The sequence below is a fragment of the Pleurodeles waltl genome, chromosome 10 (assembly GCF_031143425.1).
Source record: "Pleurodeles waltl isolate 20211129_DDA chromosome 10, aPleWal1.hap1.20221129, whole genome shotgun sequence".
Classification (NCBI taxonomy): Eukaryota; Metazoa; Chordata; class Amphibia; order Caudata; family Salamandridae; genus Pleurodeles; species Pleurodeles waltl.
In genome coordinates this window covers 674935426-674951302 of record NC_090449.1, presented here as the reverse complement: position 1 = coordinate 674951302, position 15877 = coordinate 674935426, and the positions used below count along the sequence as shown (strand labels likewise).

At 46.6% G+C, this 15877-nt stretch overlaps 1 protein-coding gene across 8 annotated transcripts in view; it reads left to right on the top strand.

The window, feature by feature from the left end:
• DIP2C (disco interacting protein 2 homolog C) overlaps nucleotides 1–15877 on the top strand; it is a 1002241-nt gene that overhangs the window by 781542 nt on the left and 204822 nt on the right. For all 8 annotated transcript variants that reach the window (XM_069211176.1, XM_069211178.1, XM_069211177.1 and 5 more), the window contains one exon: nucleotides 7318–7454. In XM_069211176.1, coding sequence (XP_069067277.1) covers nucleotides 7318–7454 — 137 coding nt within the window. The remainder of the gene's footprint in view (nucleotides 1–7317; nucleotides 7455–15877) is intronic.

Here is a 15877-nt window from a genome sequence, read left to right as displayed (position 1 = left end):
TGTGGGATAGCAGGGACGGGATGGGGATTGTGGCTGTTAGTAGATGCTAAACACGACGTCTGTAGCATATTAAAAGAAAAAAAGTTTGAAAGCAGTTTAGAAAGAATAATCAAAGCCCGGTCGGAGGGAAGACTGCCCACGCACAACCTTCAATCATACAGGTCAGCGGGCCTCCTTTATAAGTTGGTGGCCTGGGCCCAACTCGCCAATGCCAAAAGCTGGTCCTGGCTCCAAGACTTCTCAATCTGGTTATAACTTCTGTAATTTTACGGAGCTCTAGTATGTAAAACTTTTGGCACCAAAGACATTCTAGCGTTCCGAATAAAAATAAGGCCACCCTGGGTTCAATTTTTTCCATTCTTTTTGGGACAGCATATGTCTTATATGATTTTCTAAAGGCAGTATTTTTTTGTTTAAATAATATTTATTGCGTGACGGATTTTCAGCTCTCTGCCTGTGTCTCGCGAGTGTGTAGATGCCTCTCTTTTTGTATAAGCACCTGCTTATATCTCATTGTGTAAACATTTTCTAATGCAAGTAAGAATGGATACTAGTTGGGTTTGTTTGTAAATCGCTTTTAAATATCGTATTTTTCACTTAGGACACCGTTGGTTCTATGTCATGGTTAGCATTTTCAAAACTTCAATAAAGGAAAGGAGCAAGTCCCCAAAATGGCTTTTTAAATATGCCTGCTATTTTGGGGTGCACATAGTGGGGAAAATGCATTATCCTTAAACACACGGATAACATAATGATGGAGAGATTGGTGGGTCTGCAGTTTATCACAATCACCACAATGAGCTACTCTTCAGCAGCTGGGAGCATGGCCAGGGTGTAGATCAGCTTACCTCACGAACTTTCTGTATTTTAGGATCTTTTGGGCTCAGTAACCCTTTACCTGGCATATACAAGGTGTTAAAATGGACTTCACAGTTTGCCACTCAGTGCTCACTCTTGTATAATTTTCGCCCTTCACATGTTTTCTTAGCAAGGGCGGGAAGCTGTCACCCAAACTCTGGTATCCTGCAATATAACTGTTAATCGCTGAAGTGTTAAAGCAACTGTAACTATCTGTACCAGTGTAGACGGATGACCTCCTGCACATCACGTGTGGCCCCAAATTAAGTAGACTGGTCAGCATTCCAGTCCATATATATTCCGTGTTGAGATCAGGTGTTCTGAAAAAGTGCTTTTTGTGGAACACTTAAATGCCCTGTGCGACTTGAGATTTATTCATTGCACCTGCCACAGATTCTATGTTCTGATAACATCAGCAAGTTAATCCAACATGTAGAAACCCAACAATTTGACCGTGGCCACCTCCCCATTTCTCTTGTAAAAGTGCCGTGAGGGTATTGAATCCCTGGGACAAAGGTGACATGTAGGGACTATTTCCTAAGAGGATTTGAAATCCACTAGTTAGGTCAGTTTTTACAGTGAAGTTTGGAAATTGATTACCTGGAAAACTGACTGTGTAGCACTCTGAGGACAAAAATGAAGAACCGTTCTGTTTTTCTTTCCGCTTCACCTAGAACACTTGGCGGTTTTTTTCATTAGGAGGACTGGCAGAGTCCTAACTGTTGAAATTCTCTTACACTGCTATCCATTTGACTGGACGCTGTACCCTGAAGTAATTACGCTTTTCCTTAATATTATTTTGATCCTCATAGACTGTTATCTCGAGCCTTCTGTAATTCTTTGTTATAGAAACTAAAGATTACTGCTTCTGTTGCATAATCTTGCAAATGATGCGTAGGTGCACTTTAGGAATTTCAATCCTCATTACTTTCTTTATATAATTGCTAAACATCTGCTGTTAGCCTTTTGTAGAGGGATCTCACAGCTTAGACAGCTTGATAAACTACTTACACAAGTGGCTATTTTACTTTCTCTTTTAAAGGTTTAATATGGCTAGCCACATTTGTTTTTTTTTTAATATATATTTTATTGACATTTTAGCTTACAGGAAAAACACAATACAGTTATGCATGGAAGGCGTCTCAAATTATGGTGCACATAAGATTATCTAGAACCCATGAAGTACATAGACTGGAAGAGGAGGGGGAAGATCCCGCCAGTACCCCATCATACATTCTCAGCCCATTCCTTTATCGCACACAGCCACAAATCTCGAGTCCAGTCAATAAACTGGAATAGCAACTAGCAACGGGGAGCCTGTGTGGTGCCTAGTCATGTGGAATGTCCTATGTGGACACCAAGATTGTCATTGTATTTGAACAAATGACTCACACGTCAATAGGGGGGTGCAGCCCTAGGGGCGCACGCCGCATCAACAGCTGGAGAGGGGGTGGCCTCTTGCTCACCATCGGATGCATTGCCTGCCAGCCTTTCCAGCATATCCCTCCACTCCTCCATATCACTCTCAGCATCATCATCGTTGCGCACCCGACGCAATCTACTTTCGTCAGCTGCAGCCCACTCCTAGCAGTCCATCCTCCACCTATCCAACCCTGGCCTCTCAGAGCTGGCCCAGTGTTTAGCTGTGCGTCGCCTTGCGAGCACCAGTCCCCGCTGCACAAACCTGTACCTCATTTTTTTCCCCTTTTTGGGTAAAGGTAGTAGGTTCAGGATGCAGTGGTGACCTGAGGCGTCCACCCTGTATGCTGTTACTCTGTCAATTTCCAGTCTTACTTTTTCCCAAAATTGTCTGACTGGTGCACACTCCCATGCCACATGTCCAAGTCTACCCACGTTCTTATCTAATTTTTAAAGTGTTAATGATTTTTAGGTTGTTATGATGACATGTCGCAGTTTATTTTGGAAACGTGTTAATTTTTTGGTGGAAATTTGGTTAAGTGTGAATGTACCTTTATCCAGACCTACTGGGTTGCTTGCTTTTTTAAAATATGTGGTTGATAATTCCATGAACACTTCAATTGTATTTATTGTATGCTTAGTTACTACAAACCATTGCATAACTTTGTCATTTAAATTACAATAAAATCTTTTTTTAAAGTCCTGTGTATCTATGTGCTCATGTGTGAAGTTCATGTGGGAGGCGCATGATTAAAACTATAGTATTATAGGGAGAAGCCAGCAGTTGTCCACTATGTGAGTTAGCTTCATCATCTGGGTTTCTCGAGGATTTTTTTTTTTTTTTTTTGCAACACTTCAAAAGTTTAATTGTCTGCACATTTCTATGAACACTGTTTGGCTTACTCTCAAGATTGTACAGAAAGTATGCTTATAGCATTCGAAAATGTGTATGACTTTTGATCAAATAGCGAGTTCCTTTTAACACTACAAACTATTAGAAAAGAGTTCTTAAAAATCTCATTGTTATTCAGTCCAAGCTCTGTAAAGTCATGGTCTTTATATCATATGTATAGCTGCGTCAGTGTTAGTACACGGCCGGATAACCACTTGTAGAGGCATTTCCAAAGCACAATTCTGCGTTGTGGTTCTTTTATCTGGAGGCGGAGGCAGCTGCGGATGTAGCAATGCCGGTTCTATTTCTGCAGTTCTTCCTTCAATCTGTCCACAGCCGTCTCTGCACATGGATCGGTCGCGGTTGGACTAAGCGCAGTTGGCATAGATTGAAAAGGGCGCACACATAAGTACACCATGTTTACTTTTTTACCTAACACTAGCCTTCAGGAGAAGATCTCGTTGTTACGAGGTAGGCCTGGTGGTTTTTGTTAGTAAATACAGGTTGCACAAAAAGGTATGTTCCAGGGTGTAAAGCCATTGCTAGCAGTTTGTATAACATTCTTATAGTTTTTAAAAGTCTTTGGCTTTAACATATGAGGCAAATGGTGAAGGTGGCTCTTTACATGCATAGGACTTATAGAGGCTCGTGCGCAGGCGGCTTGGTGATCATCTGTTCAGTGCCTGCCACACTGTTGGTAACAATAAGTAAACAGGCCTGCACAACAGCAGCTAGGAAATGCTCCAGGCTCAAACGGTTTGATTTTTTTCTTCTTCTTCACCTGCCATATTAAATGCATTTTAATAAGGTGCATTGTTAGATGTTTCTCCACTGTTGCTGCTTGGAATTTCATTATTTTTGAACAGCAGAAATTGATAGTATTAGAAGGAGGCTGCCGTTTCTCAGCACCACCGACTTGCTCCGCTTTTGTAGGAATGAAAAAAACTAAATTATTTTTTAGGAGACTGCCCTCATGAGAGTTGTTCATCATACGCACATTGTGATACAGTGGATTATCCAGCGCCTTTGGAGATCACAGGTCGCCTTCCAGTTCCACTAAATTACATCATATTGTATTTGAGGCAGCTTCCCCGCCTCCTCAGACTTTATAGGAGAGAGTAGTTGTGAAAAATCCTGATATTCAGCCTTATTCATCCTTTTGCTTGGTCGGTCCCATTGCCTGATGTGTGTGCCCCTTTGCAGTGGTTGTGAGTGGTATTCTAGCTACTGCCAGGAGTGTAATTTAGAGTGTCTCTTTATAATTAGAGCATTTTCTTATTTTTTGTTGTTGTAGAGTAACTTCTGGGACTAGGGTCACTATGGTGGGGTTTCACAGGATAATAGGGACGGTAGCCTACCTTTCTGCTTGAGTTATCACTACCTTCAGTGGAACACCCGGGACAAAAACCAACATTACTGTGAGTGGCTTCGGTGGTACCTTGTGGTGGATCTGAAACGGGAATAAATGTGGCAGTAGTTGCCCAGTATCCTAACTCACTTTCTGTACTATCCCTTAAAGGACTTCCTGTAGTCATTTATTAGGTTAATTTTAGGACAAAACTTCCGGTCAGGGACGGTGCTTAGCCAAGATGTCGCAAAGAAGGAAGGAATGTGAATCTTTCATAGCTCGCTTTCGAGATAGTCTCTCTCTAGGGGCGGAACTTTCCAGTTAAATGCCACCTCTTGTACAGGACTTTCAAGGGCATGGTGCCATGTGTCCCGGCTTTACTCGTAAATGGCAGACCACTTGTCACTTTTTCGTTTGTTATTGGGGCATCCCTGTGCCACTATTACTCAGGCGCAGTTGTCCTATTTTTACACTTACATCATTAGTCCGCCAACTGCTGTTATTCCGAACCTCTTTCCCATTTTACTGCTGGTGTTTCCTCCCTTTGCGCCACCTTTCATCCTTGGTCCAGTTGAACGCTTTGATGAACATAATCTCGAAGACAAGATGGGTGAGTCTGTAGTCATGCCATGGGCCGGCGATTTGGGGGGGGCTCAGCTAATTTGGAAAGTAATTATATGGGGTGCCTATTGTAGAGCAGGCAAGTACTCCCTTGTAGAAGTAAACACCGGAGAAGGGAGACAGAGTCGGCCCTCGCAAAGATAGCCCCCTGGGCGGAGAGAAATGAACCGCCCTTTCTGACGAATAAAACGAGGCTGCAGGGAGCCCCTCTTGTGCTCACTAGTCAGTCCCTCAGTCCCTGACTGAGCAGTACATGGACTCTGAACATAAGCATCTCAGGACCTCCCCCAGCTCACCTAAATCATGCAGAGCGTTGTCAGTGTGTTTCAGCCGGGGAGAGGGGGTGAAGGGAGGCGAGGAAGTGGGGGGTAATGGAGTGTTATAAACATTGAATGCGGTTTGATAATGAAGGATTAAAACCACTTCATACTTGCAAATCTGACAGAGAAATGAACACAGAGCATGGATAAGGCTCGCGCAAGATGAGTGTGTTGGGGGGGGGGGGGGAGGGTCTGTTTGCATAACAATAATGCACAGAGTTCAGTGAGCCCTTCAGAGGATTGGCGCCCTGGGCACAGCTCGCCCATGCCAGAAACCAGTCCTGAAGGGAGGGATGTATGGGTTAATGAGTGGGGTATGTGCGCTGGCATCATTTTCTTGTGAAATTTTTGGAAAATTATGTGAAATTCTGTTAGGGGATACCCGGTGTCAAAATCTTAGGCAAGGCAAAGCCAGGCCTTTAGTTCGAGCAGAAAAGCTCTGTAAAGGGAGACAGTTGTTGCCGAAAATTAAATGTGATGTGAAAACACAGGGTCCTTGTTTTCTTGCGTGGACTCGGCGGCATCCCCCATACCTTCTATTGTCATGAAGAGTTTTAAGATAACCCAAACATGTTGAGATTTGTTCCGTGTCACCGGAACGCAAGTTTTCAATTTTTGGACTTTGCTTTTACAGGTATTTTTACAATGTCATTGTTATCAGTTACGTTGCCCCAATTGGCTCAATTAAAATGCATCAAGACTACAGCTCCCAGAATGCATTGTTATGTAAAAGAAAAGTCATGGAATTGAACAGAGGTGTTCCAGTGAGACAGAGCCAACTGGTCGTCCTGCTCATGCTGCCTCGGTTTGTTATTGCGTGTTTTCACCTTTACCTCGTAATTGCACATCCAGAAAAGTATGTTAGAAAGAGATGGAAAAGAGATAGTTTGTACAATTATACCGTAAATGAGACCTCAAGCCGCAGCGGCTAATAAATTTGATAAGATCCAGTTTGATGACTACATTCACGTTACATTTCCTTTATGGTTTATTCGCTTTACTCTTTGCGTTAATGAGAGAGGTTTCTCTTTAAAACAACATTGCCCTCCTGTGGCTAGAGTGTAGAAATGACGCGCTTCGTGCGAGAAATACCCGCGCGGCTAGAGCCATATTTTTGATAAAACCCCGGCAACTACAGCAATACAAGATATAGTTTGAATTCAAATGTTGGTTTCAGTGTGTCTTTCTTTGATTGCTCCGCATTCGTGAAGACGTGTTGTCTAAGTTGAAAGAACGAAAACTACAAATGTTTTCCAAAAAGCGCACTAAACTCACTTCGACGCGTTGATGGTAACCAAGGTTCCTTGCCTTCGGTGTACCTGAAGCGAGCGATGAAATGTACATTTGTGCTTTCATTTGAGGGGTTTTGCCTTTTAGAAAGTTCAAATGTATCATTCTTGTCACGGCAGGCTCCTTTTAACAGAAAAGTTAACTAATCACATGCACATTTTCTAAACTGTTTCGCTGGGAGGGTGGCCTGGAGATGTAATAGTGAAAACCAAGAAGTGCATGATTCGGCACGCGTACCTGTGCCCTTTCACACCTAGGACAAAGGTCGCTGACAACACGACAGAAGAGTTCTCTAAGCGCAGCGCTGCATTACAATTGCTCGTCTTTGAAGTGCTTGTTGAAACAGCATCAGCGTTTGCTTTAAAATGTTGTGTTTGCATTTCTTAGCACAGTATTTTAGTCTAGACGAGGCTGTGCGCGTCTGCCTCTTAGGAACCATAATATCAAATAATTTTCTCCCACTAACACTACTTTTGAAACTTTTTCTCTGTTGTTAATGCTGACCTTATTCATTTAGAAATGTTTTTTTTTGTTTTTGTTTAAAAAAAATTTTTTTTCCTTTTTTCCAGCGATAATGTGTACAGTAAAACCAGATGGAATTCCACAACTTTGTCGAACTGATGAAATTGGGGAGCTTTGTGTATGTGCTATTGCTACGGGTACTTCCTACTATGGCCTTTCGGGTATGACCAAAAACACGTTTGAGGTGAGTGCGAGGATAGGCGAATGCCGCTATGGTTTATGGTTCTTGGAGATTCAAGGGAGAATTGGTTCCAGTGGGCCACAGTTATCAACACCAGCACCCCTTCTTACCTTATTGGCAGACTTACCATCTCCAGTGGTTCTCGGCATACACGCAGCTAGGAGACCGCCTGACTGCACACTAAGAAGTTTTTAAAGCCGAAAAACAAGGCACCGGCCTTTTCCATCTTTGCACTGAGGATCTGGAATAGCATCCATCAGGACAGCCCCGGGCTGCCCCAGTGTAGGAAAGGGCTGAAGACAAAATACATCTCTTTAAAAAACGCTACCCAACAGTGCAATATAGGTTCACAAACTAGTCTTTGAGCATAAGGAGTGCTCTGCTTTCTGTTGTCTAGGTTCACACTCTAGAAATACCACTTACATACATAGCCACTGCCACGGAGATTCTCATCTGTTCTGGCCCTCATTTATCTTGTTAATTCTTCGCCAACTCTGCCCTTTGTTGACAGTTTTACTTTCCTGTTAGCCATTTCTCCTAGATAATTATAAATACATTTGCATGAATTTTACTCAAACATTTTTGATTCATTGCTGTTATTGCTAATGTCTATCTAGTGGTAAGCGCAAGACATCTCAATGTATCCATTTCCAGTTAACTAGGTTTAGGTTCACTAGTACTTAAATCTATTACATGTTCTTGTGTTGTGGCATGGTTTGTTATTTAGATGTTAGATGTTATTAAGTTGTGCGTGCCCTTACAGTTGCTCTCAAGTATTTTCTCAATATAGCTAAAAGATCTGCTTAGAAAGTATGTTATGGTAGCGTATGCTCGACTTTCAATCTCAAGTTGTTCATGCTTAGTGTGGTGATGGCATCTTAGTGATGGTAGAAAAACATGCCTGGATTTCATTGCCATCTTAGTTTTGATGAACCCTAAGCATCACCAGAGGCTGTCCTCGATTGTTGCTTTTTAACATAGAAATTGGTATAATATTTCCAAGAGTTCTTCACATTGCTTCCTAAATGAGTTTTCTATATGATTTGGTTAATGAACCTCCAGAGTTGTACATTCCATATCTGTGCTATGTTAAATTCTTGTATGTCTGAAATTGATATCTGATAGAGACTTCTAGTTGCAGATTCCTTACCTTAGAATTTCCCCAGGCGTCAGACTGGATCCGGAGATTTTTCTACGAGCAATATCCTTGCGGATCGGTGGGTGGCATCGGTCGACTCCACAGGCATCATTGGTGTCGTAGTTGCCGTGATGACGTCGGGAGTAGTATATAGACTCTGCCCTCGCGCAGTGGCGTCAGTTCTTTTCTTTCCACGCCACGCGCTGATCCGGAGAAGAGCTACCCTGGTCTATTTTTGACCGAATTCAACCGTTTTGTTGAGTTTTTGTGTGAAATTTGGTGTGTCGAGGATTTCCCCGAAGACCGGTTTCAAGCCGTGCGAGGACTGTCATCATACGATGTCGGTGACGGATCCTCATCGGGTTAGTCTGTGGTGTCTCGAGCGCGACCACGACCCGAAGTCGTGCTACAAGTGCCAGGCCATGCACCCAGAGGCTTTGATGGAGCGGTCCCTAAAGCTCCTGGCGGCCCGGCACTCGACTCCGCATATGTCCCAGTCTCGCTCGAAAGGAAGGTCTCGAGACCAGTCGCGGAGTCATCACCACTCATCTTCTTCCAAATCCTCGGGTCAAGGTAAGAAGAAGTCGAAGAGATCTCATCGCTCTCCGACTTCGCCCCGTCGCTTGGCCGACGCGACGCGGGAGGAGTGTCCACGCACAAGACCTCCTTCCTCAGAGCCTGTGTCTGGGTCGGCTCCGCGCTTCCCCGAGTTTCCCGGAGCTGGAGTGACCCCCACACAGCTTAGAGTTTTATGAGGCCATGCGCTTCATCTTTGGACGGTCCGTCCCCAATACAGCGCTTTTGGGCCCAAGGGGTTCGGCTGAGGGGCCTTCGGGTTCTGCGCTGGCAGCTGAGGCTCCGACAACCGAGGTCACCTCCGGATCCGCACCGGCACCGGTTGCACCCTTGAGACCTTCCCCGGCATCTGGTCGATTGTCGACGCTCCCTGCGTCGGTACTGCCCACTATCGACGTCGACCCAATTCTTATCCCCGACGACTCTGAGTCGGAGCGGCGTTAGCCAATGCCGCCTTCCACTTCGATGGGGCCTATTCGCCCCAGGTCAGATTCTTACCCTTTTTCTTATGGGTACAAATATGGGGAGGGGTTGGAGGAGTCCCTGGCCCCTTATGAATACCAGGATGACCCTTGTATGGACTGGGCTCAGGAATTGGGCAGAGCCAGTGGTCTGGATACTTCTCCTGACGCTGGCATGCTGTCTCCTCCTACCGTGGCTACGGTGGAGGGAGCAACTTATGGTATGGTGATCAGTAGGGCAGCTGATGTGCTTGGTCTTGAGCTTCCCACTGTTGAGGTCAGGTCTAATCTCCTGACGGAGGTGCTTCAGCCCGGGGCTTCTACTTCAGAACCCCTTTTGCCGTTTAATGAAGCCCTCACTGATGTCCTTTTGGGTACCTGGTCCAAACCCACCACAGGGGCTCCTGTGAATAGGACTATCGCACGCCACCATCGTCTCGCTCCGAACGACCCTAAATTCCTCTCCTAACACCCCACGCCTGAGAGTCTTGTTATCCAGGCTTCCTCTTCTTCAGGCGCATTCCCTTCCGCACCCCCGGACAGGGAATCCAAAAGGCAGGAACAGTTTGACAAGAAGTTATTTTCTTCCTCCAGTCTTGCGCTGCGGTCTGTGAACACAGCATGCCTTTTGTGCTGATATACCCACTCTTTGTGGGATACAGTTGCGCAAGTCCTGCTGCAGATACCGGAGGAGGCCCCTGCTATCATCTCCCAAGCTGTGAACAATGGGAGATATACAGCAAAGTTCACAATCCTTTGTGGGCTGGACACAACCGACTCTCTGGGCAGATAGGTTGCTACAACAGTGGCCTTACGACGCCACGCCTGGTTGGGTACTTCTGTTTTTTCTGGGGATGTCCAACAGTCACTCATGGACATTCCCTTTGATGGTTCACGTCTCTTCGGAGACAAAGCGGACTCGGCCTTGGAGAAATTCAAGGGTTCCCGGGCTACGGCTCAGGCCTTCGGTCTTTCCTCGGCCCCTCGCCCACCACTTTCTGCTTTCCGCCCCTTTCGTGGCCACGGAAGGGGCTCCCTGTCGCGTCCCCCACCCAGCCACTGTGCCACCCATGCTGTTCAGCTTCCGCGTGGCTGGGGACGCGGAATCCCACGGGGCCGTGGGACAGGGAACCAGAGGTCTGCCTAGTCCACCTCTGCCCCCGCTGCAGCCTCCAAACCCTCCTAGTCCGTCCCCTCACTCCCATCCAGTTGGCAGCAGGATTCGCCATCACCTGCCCCACTTGAAATATATCACCACAGAAAGGTGGGTTTTGCAGATAATTCGAAAGGGCTGCTCCCTCCCTTTCGAATCTGCTCTACCATCCAGGCCACAATCCTTCAGTCACCTTCCAGAGGATCATTTCGCGCTTCTCCGCCAGGAAGTCGCAGCTCTCTTGGCTAAGGGAGCTATAGAAAAGATCCCTGTGACAGAAGTAGGTTGTGGTTGTTATTCCCGCTACTTTCTGATACCAAAAAAGGACAAGGGCTTTCGTCCTATGCTAGATCTTCAGGACCTAAACTACTTCCTCAAAAATGAGAAATTCATAATGCTCACCCTGGCTCAGGTTCTGTCTGCCTTGGACCGAGGAGACTGGATGGTAGCGTTGGACTTCCAGGACGCTTATTTCCACATCCCCATCCTGCATGCCCACCGATGTTACCAACGATTGTGGTAGGTCACAAGCACTTTCAGTTTACTGTGCTCCCCTTCGGCCTTACCAGCGCCCCTTGGCTGTTCACGAAAGTGATGGCAGTGGTTGAGGCTCATCTGCGCAGGTTAGCAGTCTCAGTCTTCCCCTACCTCGACGACTGGCTGTTGAAGGAGGACTTGCCCCAGAAAGTCGTCTCCCACCTTCAGACTACAACGAACCTCCTGCACATGCTGGGGTTCACTATAAACCCGGTGGCACTCGCTCTGGGATGCTTTTTGTCTTGAGTGGGACTCCATCCTCCTTTATACGTATGCGCCTATACCTCTTCTGCCCAGAGTTCTCAAGAAAATCTGGAACAACTGGGCCCAAAGTCACCTTGGTGGCTCTGGACTGGGCATGGAGAGTTTGGTATCCAGAGCTATAGAGCATGTTCATCAATCCTGTACTCAGACTGCCTCTTCGGACGGATCTTCTGTCGCAGCAACAGGGGACGGTTCTTCACCCAAACCTTTCCAACCTCTGCCTTCATGCGTGGAGATTGAGCGGCAACAGTTGACGGCTTTTGCACTTCCACCCGAACTCTGCGATGTTATCTTCGCAGCCAGGCGTCCATCAACCAAAACTGTATACACCTGTTGGAATAAATTTGTGGCATGGTGTACAAACAAATCTGTTGATCCCCTTTCTGCCCCTCTATCTGAGGTTCTTCTGTTCATTCTTCGTTTGCCCAGCAGGGGTCTGTTTTGGGCACCTTTAAAGGGTATTTATCTGCCATTTCGGCCTTTCTTAGGCTACCTGATCAGCCCTCACTCTTTAAATCTCCTTCTGTGAGTAGATTCCTAAAAGGACTCACCTATTTATTTCTTCCCACTCCATTTATCATGCCTCAGTGGGACCTCAATCTTGTCCTTACTTATTTGATGTGTACTCCCTTTGAGCCAATGCTTTGTCCCTTGCGGATCCTCACCTTCAAAACTGTCTTTCTTGTTTCTATCACCTCTGCTCGCAGGGTGAGCGAGCTTCTGGCCCTTTCCTCAAAACCTCCATACTTGTCTGTGCACCCTGACAAAGTAGTGTTGCGCATTAAGGCTTCCTTCCTTCCTAAGGTAGTTACACCCTTTCATGTAGGCCAGTCCATCACTCTGCCTACTTTCTACGCACCCTGTAGGAAGTTGGTTCTGTATATACTATCTCAACGTGAGAGATAGTGTGCACAGAGTCCAAGGGTTCCCTTCAAAGGTTGATAGTGGCAAAATTAGATAATATTAATGCCCTATTTTGTGGTAGTGTGGTCGCGCAGTAGGCTTAACAGAGGGTAGTGTTAAGCATTTGTTGGACACACACAGGCAATAAAAGAGGAACACACACTCAAAGACTTAACTCCAGGCCAATGGTTTTTATATAAAAAAATACCTTTTCTTAATTTATTTTAGAACCACGAGATTCAAGATTTGAAGTGAATACATAAAATGCAAGGTACTCCACACAGGTAAGTAAGGAACTTTGAATTAAAGCCGTATTACATACAGTATAGGTTAAAATGGCAATAAGCTATTTTAAAAATGGACGCAGTGCAAAAATCAACAGTTCCTGGGGGAGGTAAGTTTGGTTACTCAGGTAAATAAAGCACTTACACAGTCAGTCTTCTGGGCATAGGCAGCCCACCGTTGGGGGTTTAAGGCAACCCCAAAGTCACCGCACCAGCAACACAGGGCCAGTCAGGTGCAGAGGTCAAAGGAGGGCCCAAAACACATAGGTGCCTACGGAGAACAGGGGTGCTCTGGTTCCGGTCTGTTGGCATGTAAGTACCTGCTTCCTCGGGGAGCAGACCAGGAGGGTTTTGTAGAGCACTGGGGGGACACAAACAGGCACACAGAACACGCCCTCAGTGTTTCAGGGGCGGCTGGGTGCAGTGTGCAAAGTTGGCGTCGGGTTTGCCATAGGGAGCAATGGAGGGACCCGGGGGTCACTTAGGGGATGCAGGCAGGGCACAGGGGGGCTTCTCGGGCCAGCGACCGACTGGGCTAGGAAGAGGACCGCTGGTGGGTTGTTTCCTCACGGTCCTGGGGGCTGCGAGTGCAGTGCTTGGTCCAGGCGTCGGGTTCCTTGTTAACAGTCAGTCGCGGTCAGGGGAAGCCTCTGGATCCTCTTTGCAGGCAGTGCTGTAAGAGTGCAGGGGGGTCGACTCAGGTTACTCACGTCATCGCAGACGCCTGGGAGTCCTCTCTGCAGTGTTTGTTCTCTGGAGCTTGAGCCGGGGGCGTCAGGTGCAGAGTGAGAAGACTCATGCTTCTGGCGGGAAGGGAGAGTTCTTTGAAAGTTGTTTCTTTTTTGCAAAAATGTTGCTGTTGGTGAACAGTGCCACTGTTCTCTGGAGTTTCTTGGTCCTTCGGTTTCAGGGCAGTCCTCTGAGTCCTCAGAGGACACTGGTCCCAGTTGGATGCAGCGCTGTGCAGGTTCTTTGAGTCTGGAGACAGGCCTGTAGGGCTGGTACCAAGTCAGTTGTTGTCTCTGCAAGGCTTTCAGGTCAGCAGTCCTTCTTCTTTGTGTAGGTTGCAGGAATCTGATTTCCTGGGTTCTGGGTCGCACCTAAATACTACATTTAGGGGTGTGTTTAGGTCTGTGGGGCAGTAGCCAATGGCTGCTGTCCTGGAGGGTGGCTATAACCTCTTTGTGCCTCCTCCCTTAGGGGAGCAGGGCACATCCCTAATCCTATTGGGGGATCCTCCAATCTCAAACTGGAAGATTTCTAAAGGCAGGGGTCACCTCATCTTGTAGTGTAGCCATATTTTAATGTAGCCTTTGCACGTTTGCTTAAAGTATTAGGCCTCTGTGCTCTTTGTCCTAGATGCATTTTATTTAGCCTCGCACTGTTATTTTACAATAACCAGTTTCACAGTCTTGTTTTATTTTCTTCTATCACACTGTTTAGCTTACTTCAGCACTGAAGTTCTCAAACAATACATTCTTGCTCGCTCTGTGCTTCAGTCAAGGATACAGTCTGGTACATTGCCGATAGACGTGGTACAAGTTTAGTCTCTAGGGTTCGTAGAAAGTACACATTCTTACGTAGGGACGTTTATTAGAACATTGGTGTGTTAGTTATAAAAACACTTCCTAGTCCTGATACACGTAAGAGGGAGATTCCGACCAGGAACCCACAACTAGACGCTGACTGCCCTGTTGCAGATGCTGATCCCGATCACAGGCCTTTGCTCAGGTATGAGGGTCGATGTCCTCCCAGGGCAACCTGAAAGGCAGGCTTAGAGCTTAACATGCTGTGCTCAAAATAGAACTTAGGAGAGAGAACGTAATCTAGTTGCATTATGATAGCGTTATTCTTATGTTTCACTCTCCTCGTTACTATTTCCATTCTACTGTGTTGTATGGTTCTGGTTATTGCGGCTCACGCCTTGTTATCTAAAATGCAGTCGTTTTATTAAACCAATCTATAAAACTCAAACTGCCTTTGTTATTTATATATGAGACCACACTGTGTATGAGAGAACTGGTTGGGATCTGAGTGACCACGACTTCCCTGGGAAGCACTAAGATGTCATGCGCTCGGCTGCCCAGTTGTCTCTCCCCTTAGGGAGAGATGAGGCACTGCTAGTTAGCCGGAGCTCAACCCGGATTTGGGGTGACAAGGGTCCTCCGCCATGGGTTAGACTTAGTCCCCCACACTGCGAACGATCCTGCCGCCCAAAAATCCAGTAGTCTCATTAGGATAATGAGAGCATATGCGACAAGCTCAGGACACCTTAGGGGCTGTTGTGACTGGTGGGTAACTCCTACTTGTTTTTCTCCTTATCCTCTCCTGCCTTGCCGCCAAAAGTGGGGGCAGTGGCCGGAGGGGCAGGCATCTCCACAAGCTGGGATGCCCTGTGGTGTTGTAACAAAAGGCATGAGCCTTTGAGGCTCACCGCCATGTGTTACAGTGCCTGCAGGGGGAGGTGAGAAGCACCTCCACCCAGTACAGGCTTTGTTCCTGGCCACAGAGTTACAAAGGCACTCTCCCCATGTGGGCAGAAACTCGTCTGGTTGTGGCAGGCTGGCAGAAACTGGTCAGCCCAACACTAGGAGTCAGACTGGTATTCAGGGGGCATCTCTAAGATGCCCTCTGGGTGCATTTTACAATAAATCCCACACTGGCATCAGTGTGCTTTTATTGTGCTAAGAAGTTTGATACCAAACTTCCCAGATTTCAGTGTAGCCATTATGGAACTGTGGAGCTCGTGTTTGACAAACTCCCAGACCATATACTCTTTATGGCTACCCTGCACTTACAATGTCTAAGGTTTTGCTTAGACACTGTAGGGACATAGTGCTCGTGCACATATGCCCTCACCTGTGGTATAGTGCACCCTGCCTTAGGGTTGTAAGGCCTGCTATAGAGGTGACTTATCTATGCCATAGGCAGTGAGAGGTGGGCATTGCACTTTGAGGGGAGTGCCATGTCGACGTAGTCATTTTCTCCCCACCAGCACACACAAGCTGTGAGGCGGTGTGCATGTGCTGAGTGAGGGGTCCCGAGGGTGGCAAAAGACATGCTGCAGCCCTTAGAGACCTTCCCTGGCATCAAGGCCCTTGGTACCAGGG